This window comes from Setaria viridis, chromosome 9 (assembly GCF_005286985.2).
Source record: "Setaria viridis chromosome 9, Setaria_viridis_v4.0, whole genome shotgun sequence".
In the NCBI taxonomy this organism is placed as follows: Eukaryota; Viridiplantae; Streptophyta; class Magnoliopsida; order Poales; family Poaceae; genus Setaria; species Setaria viridis.
In genome coordinates this window covers 19,765,394-19,782,955 of record NC_048271.2, presented here as the reverse complement: position 1 = coordinate 19,782,955, position 17,562 = coordinate 19,765,394, and the positions used below count along the sequence as shown (strand labels likewise).

The following is a 17,562-nucleotide window of genomic DNA, read 5'->3' as shown; positions in this document are numbered from 1 at the left end:
ACAAGAATTTGAATTCCAAAAGGATCTTTAAATATCACTTGGCACATTATAAGTGAAAACATGAGAGATGCACATGTCGCTAGCAATAGTGGGGTGCAAATAGTGTGTGAAACAAGTTTTTTGATGCATATGATAGAATATACACTTCAACAAATAATCAAAGAGAAAAATGTCAGAATGTTCGGAGATTCTGTAGAAATCTCCAAAATTCTCCGCAGGTTACGGACTTTTCCGGAGAAATGTCCGGAATCTTCGTACATTCTCCTATACTCAAATAACATCCATCACAGAAATTTTTCACACTAGCACACAATCATTCTTAGACAAATAAAAACAGTTCTAAGCATTCAAAGTACACCCATTACACGTTCTCATGCTCACATAGTGTTACACACCATAAAAGATAAAGTTTAATAGATAAATCCATCCCATCCAAATATGCACTCCCCCTTTGGCATCAAGTGCCAAAAAGGAAACGAACTCCATCACAACAACAACAGCTACTCCTCGTCGTCGTAGTCGTCGTCCTCCTCGTCATCATCGTCATCATTCTCTTCCTCGTTGCCCTTTTTCTTCTTCCTCAGCAGGTGCAGCGCATGTGGGAGCGGTGAGGGTGAGAAGAGCTAGCAGGTGCAGGTTGGGTAGGAGAAGGAGCAGCAGCATTGGCTTCAATGGCATCCAAGGCATCCCACTCGATGAAAGGATCATCAAAGTCCGGCAGCTTATGATAAGAATCAACAGGAAGGCCTTGGGAGGCCTTGAGCTCAATGATGTCATGCATATTCTCATTTATCTCTTAGGCCATATGCTTGCACATGGTGAAAATGCTCTTAAGCACCCTCTTGATCATAGAACCTCTTGGCTTGCAGGACTGCCTAGGAAGAGAGGAAGCATGAGGCTCATCATCATGGCATGGAGCTTGGCTAGAAGATCCAACAAAGCGACAAGAGGTGACTGTAGGACAGGGACTATCACCATCACGAGAACGAATATGAAGCGGCTCATGAGCACAATCCTTTGGAAAGATGATATTTGTGACCCTCTCAATCATATACATAATATATGGAGCATATGGAAGATTCTTCCTAGAATCTGTCATGGCGCAGTGAAGCTCATTCCATATGTAGTCAAAGATATAGAAGGGTCTTCCTTTGGGAGCCACGCGGTTCAAGAAGATTGCCCGCATAGAAATGAAGCACGGTGGCATCTCCTCCCTTAGGGTCAACTGTGCTCCTGAAGAATTGGTTAAACACATAGTACTGTGGCACCAAATTATTCGTCTTCCCCTCAAGTGCCCCCATAGAATTGTAGAACATGAATGGAACATCCTTGAATGTGACTTTGAACTCAACATGTATAGGATCATGCCTCTCATCCTTTGTTCCAAGTCCCAAAAGGCGAGAGAAAGTCATGTAATCAATGCAATAATGCTCATCCATGGTGGTCCAATGAATAGAGTTTGTGCTTGCTTGGAAGTAGTATGAGCTATGAAATTGGCCAAGTATTTTAGCATTCCAATTATATCTAAATCCCATAAGCTCATAAAGACCAAACTCCCTACACTAATCACCCTCTTGAATGTGGCATCATCATCTTTCATATAATAAGGCCAATCCACATACCTCATAGCAACAATGGGGGCTTGTTCTTCTTGTGCAACACAACGGAACTATAAAAATTCATGTGGAATTCATTCCAAAAGCATGCGTCAATCCCCTCCATCTTGTCCTACCTAAAAGGATCATGCCCCCTTTCCTCTTTGAGCGCTAAGGACATCTTGTAGTAGTCCTTGCCCAACCTAGGAGTATATCCCATAGGGCATGAAGGAGGGCGAAGAGTTAGGCAAAGAGATTGTGTCCTTTGTTCTTGGTCAAATGTGAGAGTGAGATGCTCTGGAGTTTAAGGATAAATCTGATAAGCTAAGCCCCTATTTCTCTTGACTAGCATAGGTTGAGCTGCAAAGGATGGCATGACACTAGGTGCTTGGCCGCGGGAGGATCTACGGGATGTTTCAACCACTTTTTCTTTCCCTTTCCTCCTCTGAGCAACCACAAACCTTTCTTCCTCAGATTCCTCTTACTCATACACCTCCTCCTCCTCTTTTTCTTCACTCATAACTCTAGAAGGATTAGGATCATGTCTTGCCTTAGTTCTCCTTTAAGTTGCACTAGCACGAGTGTCCCTTTGCCTTCCCATCTGGATAAAGCAAAGAGCATGACCAAGATAAGAAAAGAGTCATGAGAAATTCAAAGAGTAATCAATATAAGAGGTTTGGGCTGCGAGTTGCGGAGTATTCCAGAAAAATATCCAAAGTTTCCGCAAGTTGTGGAGTTTCTGGAACTCTTTTTCGGAGTATTCTGGAACTAGCAGTCCAAAACCCTAACATCTCATACACAATGAATCCGTTATGGGATTGATTTGAAATTGAAGATCCTAGACCTACTCATACTAGTGAAGAGTTCTATCCAAAGGAAACCCTAAGGAACAACCTACATTGATAGATCGGGCGAGATGAACATTGGATACCTTTGGAGAGAAAAGAGGAGAGCCTTAAAACTTTGATTCCAACACCACTATGTGATTTCCCTTTGTGAGTTGAGTCTTCCTTGATGATTTCACGGATTTTTGGTGGTTGAATCTCCAAATCGCCTGGGGGGACGAAGGAGAGAGAAGAGGGAGAAAGAGAAGCCGGCGGTCATAATGAGATAGGATGAACTGGTAACTTCTCAGGGCAAAAAGTAAATACCCGCTAAGTTACGGAATTTTCAGACAAAGTTCTGGAGATTCTACAACTTCCGGAATTTTCTGGAAATATTTCCGGAGATTCCGCAATTTTCGGAATTTCTGAAAAAAAATTTTGGAGATTCCGCTCCCCCTAGCTAACAGCCATTAGATTTGAGTGGAATTTGATTTGGGATAGATTTGGAGAAATATGGCAGTAATATGAGCATGAGTAGTTCTATCACTTGAGATCAGCCAACACACAATCAATGAGAACAATGATCCAAGTGATAGAGCTAAATTGACTCCAAATATTTTCAAAGTAAAAACACACTTCAATTTTGAAAAAAGATTTTTCGTTTGAAAACAATCTATCCTAAGTCACTTAAACATGAACATGATTTCAAGCTATGTTACGAGAATCCAAGATATTTAGTTTGAAAGCAATCTATCCTAAGTCACTCAAACATGCACATGATTTCAAGCTATGTTACGAGAATACAAGATATTTAGTTTAAAAGCAATCTATCCTAAGTCACTCAAACATGCACATGATTTCAAGCTATGTTACGAGAATCCAAGATATTTAGTTTGAAAGCCATCTATCCTAAGTCACCCAAACATGCACATGATTTCAAGCTATGTTACGAGAATCCAAGATATTTAGTTCACTCCTCAAAGCACAAAACCTTTGCTCATCAAGGGGCTTTGTGAAGATATCAGCTAGTTGCTTTTCGGTGCTCACATGACTAACAGCAATACCTCCTTTGGCTTCATGGTCTCTTAGGAAATGGTGTCTTTTGTCTATGTGCTTTGTCCTAGAGTGGTTCACGGGGTTGTTTGCTAGCTTAATAGCACTCTCATTGTAACACAAGAGAGGTATCTTACTACACTCACAACCAAAGTCTCTCAATGTGAGCCTCATCCATAGTAGTTGAGCACAACAAGCATCGGCTGCAACATACTCGGCCTCGACGGTGGATAGGGCAACAGAATTTTTTTCTTGGAACTCCAAGACACCAAGGACCTACCAAGGAATTGACACGTACCGGATGTACTCTTTCTATCTACTTTGCAACTGGCACAATCCGAGTCGGAATAGCCAAGTAGATTGAAAGTAGAGCCTTTAGGATACCATAAGCCAAGGTTAGGAGTGTGTACTAGATATCTCAAGATTCTCTTAACATCCATTAAATGACATTCCTTAGGATTAGCTTGAAACCTTGCACACATGCACACACTAAGCATAATGTCAGGTCTAGATGCACAAAAGTAAAGCAAAGAGCCAATCATAGACTAATATACCTTTTGATCCACACTCTTACCATCCTCATTTAGATCAAGAGGTCCATTTGTTGGCATTGGAGTCTTGATGGGCTTGGTATTTTCCATGTCAAACTTCTTTAGCATATCTTGAGTGTATTTGGTTTGACTAATGAACGTGCCATCTTTGAGTTGCTTAATTTGGAAACCAAGAAAGAACTTTAACTCTCCCATCATGGACATCTCAAATCTCTTAGTCATAATCCTACTAAACTCATCACACCACACTTTGTTAGTAGAACTAAATATTTTGTCATCGACATATATTTGGCATACAAATAGATCATTATCTCTTTTGTGAGTGAAAAGTGTAGGATTGACTTTGCCTATTTCAAATCCTTTCCTTATGAGAAAAATTCTTAAGGCATTCATACCATGCTCTTGGAGCTTGCTTGAGCCCATAGAGCGTCTTATGGAGCTTGTAGACGTGGTTGGGTAACTTTGAATCTTCAAAGCTCGGTGGTTGCTCAACATAAACCACTTCAGAGATTGGTCCGTTTAAAAATTCACTCTTGACATCCATTTGATATAACTTAAAGTCATGAAGAGCGGCAAATGCTAGTAATATTCGGATAGCTTCAAGTCTTGCTACTGGTGTGTATGTTTCACCAAAATCCAATCCCTCGATTTGAGTGACCCCTTAAGCAACCAACCTTTCCTTGTTTCTTGTCACCATGCCATTCTCATCTTGCTTATTGAGAAACACCCATTTTGATCTAGTGACATTTTGCTTGGGGGGTTCCACTAAGGACCAGACTTCATTCTGAGTGAAGTTGTTCAACTCTTCTTGCATGGCCACCACCCAATCCGGATCATCCAGCGCCTCATCTACCTTAAGAGGTTTCACAGAGGAAACAAATAAGTAATGTTCACAAAAATTTGCCAATCTAGAATGAGTAGTTACCCATCTTTGGATGCTTCCCAAAATGTTATCAACGGGATGATCGCGTTGAACACTCTGATGAACTCTCAGATGTGGGTTAGGAGCTTGATGTTGTATCAAATCCTCATTCTCAGCTTGATGTTGTGCACTTTCATCACTATTTTCGGAATTTCTGGAGGTTTGTTCGGTGTTTCCGGAATTTCCACAAGATTCTCCGGAATTTCTAGAACTCGCAGCGGTTTCTTGATTTGTAGGCCCATGAATTGTGACACAATCATCTTCCTTCTCTTGAAGTTTGATTTCTTCTGTGGCCATCTTCTCAATAGCTTGTGATGGAGGTTCTTCATCATCTACATCATGTGAGGCAACTTGCTCTACTTGAGCGTCGTTAGATTCATCAAATGTCATGTCACACGCAACTTCAACACAACCGGTGGTTTTGTTGAATATACAATAGCCATGAGCATTTGAGGCATAGCCAAGAAGAAAACCTTCATCAACTTTAGGTACAAACTTAGAGCTTTTGGGTTTCTTGTTGAGAATGAAGCACTTACTTCAAAAAACTCTAAAGTAAGACGCGTTAGGATATTTACTGGTTAAAAGCTCATAGGCAGTTTTGTGCAACATCTTATGAAGATATAGACGGTTAATAGCATGACATGCTGTGTTGACCGCTTCCGCCCAAAATTGATTCGAGTTCTTGTATTCATCAAGCATTGTCCTTCCGGCTTCAATAAGAGTTCTATTCTTTCTCTCCACAATACCATTTCATTGTGGCATGTATGGGACAGAGAATTCATGACCAATGCCTTCCTTGTCAAGATACTCTTCAATGTTGGTGTTCTTGAATTCGGTTCCATTATTGCTTCTTACTCTCTTGATCTTCACTTCAAACTCATTTTCAAACTCATTTTGTGCTCTAGTTGCAAATTTCTTGAATATTCCTTAAACTTCACTCTTGTCATGCAAAAAGAACATCCATGTATACTGAAAGTAATCATCAACAATGACAAAGTCATATTTGTTTCCCCCAATGCTAACATATGCCACGGGACCAAAAATATCCATATGCAATAATTCCAATGGTCTTATGGTAGTGAGAATGCTCTTGGAGGGATGAGGAGCGCCAACTTGCTTGCTAGCTTGACATGCACTACAAATTCTATTTTTCTCAAAATGCACATTTGTTAGTCCTAGAATTTGTTCCCCCTTTAGAAGCTTGTTAAGATTATTCATCCCAACATGAGCTAGCTGGCGATGCCAAATTCAACTCAAGGTAGACTTTGCCATTAAGCATGTATCAAGTTGAGTTTGATCCGAGATAAAATCCACTAGATAAAGCTTTCCCTTGAGTTCACCCTGAAAAGCAATGGAGTCATCACTTCTTCTAAAGACGGTCACACCCTCATTAGAGAACAAACAATTGTAACCCATCTAACAAAGTTGTGACACGGATAACAAATTATAGTCCAAAGATTCAACCAAATAAACATTGAAAATTGAATGCGGTTGAGATGGCAACATTACTTAGACCAATAACGGTTCCTTCACTATTATCACCAAATACAATCTTCTCCTTTGGATTTTTCTTCATTTCACATGAGGAGAATATCTTTTTCTTGCTGGTCATATGATTGGTGCATCCACTATCAATCACCTATTTCGTTCCATCGGCAGAGTAAGCCTACAAAACAAATTAGCCTTGTGTTTTAGGTACCCAAAGAAATTTGAGTCCTAGACCATTAGTCACAAGAATCTTGGACACCCACACACTCCTTTTAATCAAAGTGTTCTTGGTGCGGTTACCCACATGCTTAGTAATCACTTTACCCTTGTGATCCCAAGTCAACATATAATCGGCAAAGAAACCATTTTGTGAAGTATATGGGTTGGGCTTCTTGGCTTACTTTGGTCGAGTGATCTTAGGCTTGTTTTGAGAGACATAGGGCTTAGATTGTCTTTCTTGAGAGTTGTATAACTTGATGGGCTTGTTGTACTCAAGTTGCTTACCATCAACTCCTGCACCTAGTGGTTCCATACTATGTACCACCTTCTTCAACCCATGCCCGTAGTGTAGCTGTTCTTCATGAATGGAATGGGATCAAGTGAGCCTTGCTCATACTTACCTAATCCCTTTCCATACTTGAAACCAAACTTCTTCATATAGCTTGACCCAAAGCCCTTTGTGTGATTCTCAAACTCACCCCTTTTGGAGGTGTTATTTTCTTCATTGAGAAGTGAGTTTGATAACCTAACAATCTCTTTCTTCATAGCATGCATTTCGGCAATATTAGTAGCACAAGCATTTATATCAACATTATAACATCTTGCACAACCATTGCTTGTAGAGGCACTAGAAGATATGGATGCATCATTAGAGTTGGATGATGTACTCTTCTTAAGAGTGTTGAGTTGAGCTTCAAGTGCTGTGTGATTGGCTTCCAAACTTTTGAGGTTCTCTTGAAGCACAACTTTTTCATTCTTAAAATTAACACTAGTGTCCTTAGCTCTTAGCTAAGGATAGTTCCTTAGTTAATGCTTCCACTTTCATCTTCTCTTTAGCAAAAGATTTCTCAAGGCTAAGAATTGTGTCAATTTTAGTCTTAAGCAAGTCGTCTTGCATCTTGAAACCCTTCTTTTCATTTTCAAGGGAATTCTCAAGAGCAATGGTTTTCTCTCGCTCAAGTCTAAATAACTCTTCTTGTACCTCAAGAGTCTCATCCCTATCTTCTATTTCCATCATTAGTTTTATTATTCTTTTAGAAGCATGTTTGCCTAAACCTTTAAGCATATTTTCATCATCATTATTATCATCATCATCATCAAGAGAAGGTGTTTTGGGATCTACCTTAGGGCCTCTAGCCATGAAGCAAGTGTGAGTAAAGTCATCTTCATCATCGGTGAGATCTTCAAACAAAGATAACTTGGAGGTTGGCACTTCAATAGCCATTGTTGCCAAACCCACTTCTTTATCAGAGTCCGAGCTTTTTTCATTTGAATCCCATTCTTGACCCAAGTGAGCTTCACCAACATTTTTCTTGTACTTGCTCTTGTCAAACTTGGATAAGTTATTTTTATTGATCTTGACTTCTGAGCAATTTGCAATGAAATGACCTTCCTTGCCGCATCCAAAGCAAGGCCTCTTTGACTTCCTCTTGATTTTTCTCTTATCTTTGTTCTTATCAAAGAAACCACCCCTTTTCATCGCCTTCTTGATTATTCTCATGAACAAGGCCATCTCTTCCTCATCCATACTCTTACTATCATTATCATCACTATCCTCCTTGATAGTTGCCTTTGATGATGAGCTTGCTCCCTTCTCTTTATTCTTGTTGCTTGCCTTGAGATCCACACCATTGTTCTTCTCTATTTGCTCATGAATCTTGGACATTCCTTGGGATAGCTTGGATTCCTTGACGATGATACGATATTCTTTAATTCTTCCAATCACATCCGCCGGAGTGAATTTCTTGAACCATCTCTTCTCCCTAATCAAGATAGGGAGTTGAACATCTCTAGCCATGTAGGGTGAGAGAATCTTGTCAACCATCTCTCTTTTTCCCCACTTATCACTTCCAAGAGATCTTATCTTGTTAATGATCTTGTTCAACCTATTGTACATCTCTTGTAGTGTCTCATTTTCCGTAATGATGAAGCGGTTGAGTTCACTTTCCAAGGCTCTTATCCTTCCTTCTCTAACCCTTCTTGTTCCTTGATGGTTGATGAAGAGAGTGTCCCATACTTGCTTGGCGGATTGCAACCCATCAATCTTATCAAATTCTTCAGCACACAATGACCTCTTGATAAGATTCAAAGCTCGATAGTTGCGTTGAATATCAATTCCTTGGTCTTGTGTAAGAGTAGCATCTCCGCGTGGAAAGGTTGTACCTACTTCAACATTTCGATACTCCAAGTGGTTAAGGTTTAATCCGGAGACTAAAGTTCTGATACGAATTGAAAGGATCTAGGATGTCGACTAGAGGGTGGGGGGAAGAATAGTCGAACCTAAAAATTTTCTACAACTTCAAACAACTTTACCAGCGACTTCTGGAGTTTTCGGAGATTGTTCCGAAAATTCCGCAACTTACGGAATTTCCGGAGAAATCTATGGATTCTCCAGAGAAATAATATTTTTAACTACGACCTTATACAAGCCTTGCTCAAATGTAAATCGCCGAATATAGGTTAAGCAACAAGATATTCTAAGCCTTTGATACAAGATAGAACAGCTGGAAAATTGCTAGAAAAGTAGATTGAGCACAAACCCTAGAAACATGTTCTATGCTTGAATATGAATAAAATTAAGAACAAAAAGTACAAGAGACACAAGGATTTGTTTACCGGAGTGCAGCTTCACACCTTGAAACCTATGTCTCCGTTGAGGACCCACGAAGGGTGGGCTTTTCACGCCTAATCCACTTTTCTCACTCTAGCGACCACAAAAGATCAAGTTAGAGTCACTTACTCAATCGTCGGGGTAATACAAACTTCCCGTAGGCAGCCTCAATCCTTGGATGCTCCTTGGGCAACACCTAGCCGGCTTGGAGCTTGAAGCTCCAAGAGTAACAAACACGAAATCACCGGCTTGACAAAAAACAAGGTACTCAAGAGATGAAAATCAGCTCACTAGCACTCTCTCTTGCTCTCCCATGAATCCCTCCTTAAATCCCCCACCAAATATTCACCTAAAGGCCAAAAGGGGACTAAAGAGGGGCTTTGAATGTTTCTGAACAGCTCTGGATGTTAGGTCGAGAGAGAGACTCTGAAAGGGGGTGAGGGGGTATTTATACCTATTTACCCCAAAACTAGCTGTTGGGGATTAAGTTCCGGAGTTTTCGGAACTTCTTCCGAAAACTCCGGAATGCTTGGATTCTACTGGAACAATTTTCGGAAATCTCTGGACTTCTGCAATTTTCCGGAATACTTTCCGAAAACTCTGTAAACTCCAGAATATTCTGAAAGAATCTTCGGAAAAATCTGGAGCACTTAAGTTAGCACAATTCTAAGTATCCCCATGTGATGTGCAGGTGCAAAGGTGTCTCTCATAGATTGGTTAGGTCATCTTGAGCACGTTTTTCAACTTAAAGACCAGAGATTACACATCACTCTTAATAGTGCGGCATTTCTATACTCAAATTCAAACCAAAAATAAATTTAGCCTTCATGATATGCCCTTTATCTATTCATTTCCTTTTTGAGGGGTCAATCACAAGTGCTCCATATCCATCATTCCTTTTAAACCTGCTTATGCACTTAAAATTTCATTAGACGCTTAAGCTCGCGTCATTAATCCACCAAAACCCACTTAGAGGGCGAATATACTCTTCAATCTCACCCTTTTTGGTGATTGATGACAATATGGTTAAGTCTTACAAGTGAGAGTAAAATGTATCAATCAACATAAAACATAAAGCAAGAGCATGTGCAGCTCCCCCTTAATGTGTGCCACAAGAATTTGAATTTCAAAAGGATCTTTAAATATCACTTGGCACATTATACGTGAAAACATGAGAGAAGCACATGTTCCACGCAACAGTGGGATACAAATAGTGTGTGAAATAAGTTTTTTGATGCATATAATAAAATATACAATTCCTAATTTGTCCTTTTGAACAGTGTTGAAATTTGAAGCGCATGTTCTTGTTCGTTCATGTTCTAGTTCAATGGTGACAACTGAAACTCTTGAAGGAACAAAGGATGCATCATTGTGTTACCCTGATTTAGTTTAATTTATGTCTTACTTAATATATTGGATTTAAAGTACACCATGTACATACCCAAGATACCAAATTAAAGTAAGCTAGCTGATTACAGGACATCTTGCATCTGGTAATGGACTCATGGTGCTTAGAAAGAGGTCAAACAAAACCAAGACGAAGAGCGCTATCTGGAGAAGAAAATATGTGGTGACAAATTGAGTCAAAACCTGACAACTGATTCCAAGTCATAAATTATTGACATTTTCAAATTGCCTTATGTCTCTACATAATAAGCATAAACATATAGGCCACGATAACTTTGTACTGCTTTGCAATAATTGTTCTATTACCAAAATGGCGAATAAGCACATAAACAGGTGCCAAGATTGTTGAAGCAATTCCATTGGCATGTATATTGTGTCACTTTCAAATGATGGCATCAAGAAACTGTAAATCTTCAATGTAGCAGTCATACCAGCGACTGAAGTAGTACTCTCATCTTTAATTGTACCCTACCTGACCCTGAATGAGACATTATACTGAAAAAAATACATCCAACCTGCTAAAAATCACTGAAAGTCAATAGAAAATTGCTAAATTACGGTGATGGAAGGCATTATAAATTATCATAACGATCTTTCAGGCTAATTTAAAGGCTTATAAGTGAACTGACTGCTGGTCACATTAGCATGCATGTTCCTGCTTCCTGGCATCATAGTTAAAAGCTATCCACAAATGACGCATCAACCAAACAAAATAAGGGACAGGTATGTCGCAGCCTTTTTGTGGACATGACTACACATACAACTACTAGGACAGATATTTTATAGCACCACTAATTAGTCTTTCTTGATACTTGTAATTGACATTCCTGATCCACTGAAAACCTCATGTTCATCTTCTGTTTGCTCTTCCAGAATTCAGCGTCCAGTAATCTTGGACATCAACTCAAACAAAGCAGGAGAGCTTTTCGCCAAATGCTGAAATCCATCGGTTGCCATGGCCTCATCTAGTGTTTTTGGAGACTTGAGAAACTCGAAGCACGCCTCCTTAAGCCCTTGGCAGCGGTGCTGCTCGGCCAACACCAGCGAAGTCGCCACGGTGCTCACATCGATGTACCGGCACAGAATGTCCTCACAAATCAGCTTGAGCCGTTCCATGCCATACCTGTCTGCGGCTTCCAGCAAATGTTGCGCCATCGTGGCGCTGGCCTCCTTATCTTGCTCTTCCATCTCTGGCAGTGAGTCAGTGTAAATGAAATGCAGCAAGCTCTGGAACACCTGAGGTACCATACCATCAATCCGTATGCAGTTGCCTGTGGCGGTGCCTTCTTTCATGGGGCCAAAAAGCAAAGCATCAAAGACCGGCGACCGTGCGGCGAGCACGCACCGGTGCGCGGCAAATGCCTCGTCGGCTACAAGAAACCTGACATCGGCACCCTTTCCGCCTAGGAGGAGGGCGCCGAAATGCTGCGACGAGTCTGGCGGCGGCACCATGACGAACGAAGCGCCGGGGACCGTAGTGGCCGCCGTGCGGGGTTCGCGGATGACGATTATGTCGCACCTGACCGTGGAGCAGTCGTCCTCGAGGGGCCCCGACTGCTCCAGATCCGAGCTCTTGACGAATTTACCATGGCCCCAGCTGCCGTGACTGACGAACTTGTTCGGCTTAACGGTGCGAACGTAGGATGGCTTCTTCTTCTCCACCTGGTCGATAAAGCTGAACACCAGCTGCACCATCAAGTAGATGTAGTCGGCGGTATTCGGGGGTAGTACTGGATAGCCCAGGTGTACGCCCTGCGGCGCGGAAGGTGTGGGACAGGACATACTTGCCGTTGGGGGTGGTGGACTTGATGCGCGAGTAGCTCTCGATCCTGAGCACGTGGTAGCCGCTCGCAGCGTCGGCAGTGATGGAGGAAGCGGAGCAGCTGCCAGCGGCGGCGGCGGCGGCGGTGGAAGAAGAGGGCGGCATATTAGCAACCATGGACGAGATAGCAGTGTGCTGAAGCTAGGATGCCGCGGCGCGGCGGGGCACGGACGCGGTATGGTCGGGTCGGGTTGGCGGCGGGGAAGGAAAGGCTAGGGAAAGGGGCAGCAGCGGGCGGGGGAGGGAAGGGAAAAGGGGCGGCAACGAAGAGGATTTTGGGAGCTTTTCACCTTTCGGCTTTCCAGGCGCCGCGAAGGGTGTTGGTGGGCCGGTGTTTCCTGCGCAATCGGATGGCTCGGCCCACCCGCATGGCCGCATGTCTTTTAATGTTCAAGATTTGTGCAAGGTCCCTCCAAACGTAATAATGTTTTTTCATTTATCTTCTCCTGATTTTGAACAGTAAATTATGACTTTGCATTCATCTTCTGTTTCGAATACATGGACAAGGCTCAATTATTTTATTTTGATTTTTTTGTTTCATTGCAATCTAATTTATGCTATTTCAACTTTCTATACAGGTGACCATGCTTTTACATAATCTTCTTATCAGTAGTGCAGACAAGGGAGATGCTGAAGGGGGCCAGATCACCAGACCCTCATAATGATCAAATTGTCTCTAAGGCCAGTCTCAGTGAAAGTGTCGTGGGAGTTTCATAGGTATTTAATCCCATGCCACATCAGCAAAACTGCTAACTTGGCAAGTTATTTATGAGGAGAGAGGAGAGGGGAGTTTCATCCCCATGAAACCCACTCGGCACAGTTATCTAGTCCCATGAAATTCAATGAAACTTGCACTGAACATGTTATGGTTTCATGGCATGACACATCTAATCATAGGACAACACAAAAATTAAATGATTTAGGCTATCTATGCAACTGTGTAATGAAACTATGCACTGAAAGTGACGGTTTCATTTCATTGAAAAGCTGACATAGTACTATTGGTAATAGTGCGATGAAATCATGCACTGAGAATGCCTAATGAACACCCTTAAAACCAAACTAACCAGAGTGTATTAACGAAGGACGGCCCCTCCTCTAAAATCCTAGCTTCACCCCTTAAGTACGGAGTTCAATAACAACATGAGCTAGTTTTGTATATGTACTTTTATGGTGCTATGGGTATCTTATTGATAGATTTAGTATGACCATCATCATCAGCAATCTCAGGGCTTGTGGTCGGAGCGCGAACACCCTATGGTGGTGAGGATGAGTGGCATTAAATGATATTGTTGTGCCTCGCCACGATACCGTCCAGCCTACCATCACATCCCATCAAGGCAGGTAGTGTGGCTTCCTCATGTAGCCAACAAGATAGAACCTTAACGCCCCCCTCCCAAAAAAAAACAATTTTCCAACACAATGGCGACTATGAGATCATGTCTTATCTTGCATGTTAAGCAATCCCCACTAGTCAGCAGGGAGGGTGTGTGGTAGATAGGAAAACAACCTATCGGAACAGGTAGTGTGCTGAGAAGATAAGGCAAGGAGTCTGGACCCACAAGACCGGTCGACAATTAGCTGGTGACAAGCAACCAGGGGTGGGAATGGAACTTCCCCTTGGCCACGACATTTGTACACCCTTGTGAAGGCCACATGTACCAGACAAGTACGGAGGAATAGCTTCAACACAAGCTGTTACCCCTCCTCTGACATGACACACATGCAGGTCGCCTCCTTTTACTTAAAGAATATGCTCCAACCATGGGAGGAGGGTTGGACTCTTTGAATTTTTGGTTACCTAGATCACCTCCACCTCCTTGGTTGTTCTTGGGCTCTCGTCAAGCTCAACGCATGATGGACTTGGGAGGAAGAGAGCTCCGATCGTTTCTCAATCCCCAACCACTTGTAAACCACTCATCAATACACACAAAAAACATAGGATGTAGGGTTATTATTCTTCGGAGGCCTCAACCTGAAGACAAACGACAATCTCTCTATGCTCCTCCGCTCTACACTCACACTCACTAGGGGTCTAGGGCAGCGGCTAGTGGAGTAGTGGGTGTTAACTCCTCGGCGAATCACTCACGGGATGATCTCGCCTTGTCCTTGACTCTCGGTGCTTCGCCCCACCCACCCTACACACACAAGCTAACAAAGCACTTGTATAAGCCACTCCATGTTGAAAGAAAAAACCAGTAGGGCCTCCTTTGCTGTTCTATTAAAAAAACAAGCTGAATAAGAAATATGTGGTGAAAGGTTGAATCAAAATGTGAAAATCTGACCCATGGATCATTAATATGGCTCATGACTTTCACATCCTATTTAACTTGGTTGATGGCAGTCTGCATTATTGATATACTCAAGCATGTACAAAGAGACTTTTCTAATGTGCACTACTACAGAATCCTATATCACTACCAGCCTATCACCACCGGTTTTTGATGAACCGGTGGTGATAGTTGGTTCACATACCCGAAATTATTATGGACTCCGATTCAATCCCACGCCTCACGTCCGGAACTCCCTGCCGCCATCCCCCCCCCCCCCCCCCGCGCTCCCTTATCCGCTGGTGGGCGCAGCTCTCTCTCCCCCTTCTCCTTCTCTCCCTCTCACCCACTGGTAGATCCCACCCCCTTCCTCACTTTCCTCCCTTCCCTAGCCGAATCCCCTCTCCCTCCCCTCCCTCTCCTTCTTCCCCCGACCGGAAATCAACCGCCCCTCTCCCCCCTGCTCGCCCCTCACTCGCCGGTGGCAATGAGGAGGTGGCAAGGTGCGGCGCTTGGGATGGGGCTGCAAGCGAGGCCGTGGTGGTGCTTGGGATGGGGCTGCAGGCGAGGCCGCGGTGGCGAGCAGTGTAGGGCCACGACGGTGATGCGGTGGCCAGCGGGACTGCAAGCAGCGACACATGGTGGGGCAACATCGCCAGGGTAGCAGGGTCCTCCACCTCTCTCTCTCCCTGGTGAGCTTCTCTCTCCCCCTCAGATCAAGCAAAGTCTCTTTATCCCCCCTCCCCCTAGATCTGGCGGTGCGATGGTGCAGCGGTGGAGCGGTGGTGGGGCAACATGGTGGCGGCGCGAGGGCGGTCGACGCGTGTAGGATCCGGCGAGGGGGGTGGCGGATGCAGCATGCATGCGGGATGCAACGGCGGCCGGATCCGGCATGCTGAGGTGCTCTGGTATCTGGCAATGGGCCGCTCATTTTTTTAATTTTTTTAATACCCATCACCGCTGACCTTTATTCGTCGAACCCCCAAACGGGCGGTGATTGGGGTTGGGGCCAGCAATGATCTATATTTCTAACTTCACCAAGCCATGCCTTTTCTCCTGTAATGATATAGTTAACTTGTCTAGTGCAAAAAAAGATCGCATGACCCCACCGCGTTGCTTCTTTGTGCGAGGGGAGGGGTGACTCCACCTCCACCCCCAAAACACCCCCGCTAGCAGGCCGGGCCCCTGCTAGCAACCCTCTCCAGCCGCCGCTCCTATCATGCGGCCGTGGCGGCCTGTGACAGCACCGAAGCCGGCTCCCGTTCGCAGCACATCTCCTCCCTCTCCTCTCCCTCCAATTTCCCTTCCTCTCTATTTTTGGGCTTGGAGCTCCAATGGCAGCCATGGCCATGGTGGCGGGCGATGTAGCAGATACAGGGCCTCTCGGACTAGATCCGATCCCTACTCTACCGGATCTGGTGTGCCCTAGTGTGTTAGTGATGGGATGGAGACGTGGCTGCTGTGTCGGCAGCAAAAGCAGTACAGGGTCTCCTATGCCCCCGTTCGGGTGTGCGACCTGCAAGCCGGAGCGTGGCACCCGAACTCGATGCGTCCATGGGCTTGGCCTCGATATGGTGCAGGTCATGCCCATACGGAGACGTGGCTGTGCAACGAGTGCCGCGTTGGACGATGATATGAGGTCATGGTTGCGCCAGATGCTGGTCAGCATCGCATGGTGGTCTGTTGCATTGCCTAGATTGGACTAGGCTAGCATATGGTGGCGGTGGTCGGTGAGGCTGCTGTCCACATGTGTGTGTGTCTGGTGGTGTGAGTCGCCGGTGAAAGCTTGGTGTCACCTAATGGAAACCTGATTTATTACCAATGATGACAATGACAACGACGATGCTTGTGGGTGCCGTTTCCCGCCATGGAGGCATTGTTTTGTGACTCCCACGCCATTCTCCATGGTCGCTGGTGCAGTCTACGAATGTAGCAGCGGCTGTTGTGCAGCGAAAGCTTCATGCTGAAGCGTGGGGGTATATCACCTTCGCATGCACCGTTGAGGTCCTCAACTGTTCTGTTCCTCTTATCGTCTACATCTCCATTGTTAGTATACTTCTTGGACTTGGCTGATGCTGGTTGTTGCTTATCGTCGTGGTTTGGTGAGTGTCCCCCATTTGGCACCTCAGCTTTGTCGGTGTTCTTCTTGTTAGTGGTGCCATCAAAGTTTATATTAGGTGTAGTTTCTACCTCTTCCGACATTCCCCTTCTAGGCTTCCTCCCCTCTATGGCGTTGGATGATGGTACATGGAGTTCATATGTCCTTTGAAAGGTGTTACCATTAGCTTCAAGGAAGATTGTCATGTTCGGTGGTCTCTGGTCTGCGTGCCTCACGCCACCTTTAGTCCTCTGTTGGGTGGTCCTCGGATGGAGGGTGACAATGAAGCAGCATAGCTACAAGAGGTGGTGTGGATGTGCAATTGCCATGGCGTATCTGGTGAGTATGTTGTTCGATGGCGGCTCTAATAAGAAATCAGTGGTGGTTCTTCAGCTTGTGTCATGGCTTGTCTCTGATTGGTGTCTAGTTATACTCTTATTTTATTCTTATTTTGTGTTGCTGAAGATCTTTGTAACAGCTTTGGCCTTTAATGAAATTTAGGTAGGGATCCCCCCACCCCCAAATGACCCTAAAAAGATCTTGTCCAGTGCAGCAGGCACTAGAAACCTTTGAATAGGACCGTCTTGTTCCCATACATGTACTTTGTTTATATGTACAAAATATTTTTGATTCTAAAAAAAGAACTACTATTTGAAAGTAAATCCTAAAATTAGGGCATGTTTGTTTGATCTTTTGAACAGC

The 17,562-nt window shown here is 43.8% G+C and overlaps 1 protein-coding gene and 1 pseudogene across 1 annotated transcript; both read right to left on the bottom strand.

Moving 5' to 3' along the window:
* Positions 1-3,355: 3,355 nt before the first annotated feature.
* Positions 3,356-4,113, bottom strand: LOC140221131 (secreted RxLR effector protein 161-like; annotated as a pseudogene).
* A 7,433-nt stretch (positions 4,114-11,546) lies between these two features.
* Positions 11,547-12,871, bottom strand: LOC117835456 (BTB/POZ and MATH domain-containing protein 2). The gene is given in 2 exon segments (XM_072290458.1): positions 11,547-12,323; positions 12,325-12,871. Coding segments are annotated over 2 exon segments (1,062 nt in total). The 5' UTR covers positions 12,610-12,871.
* Positions 12,872-17,562: the final 4,691 nt, after the last annotated feature.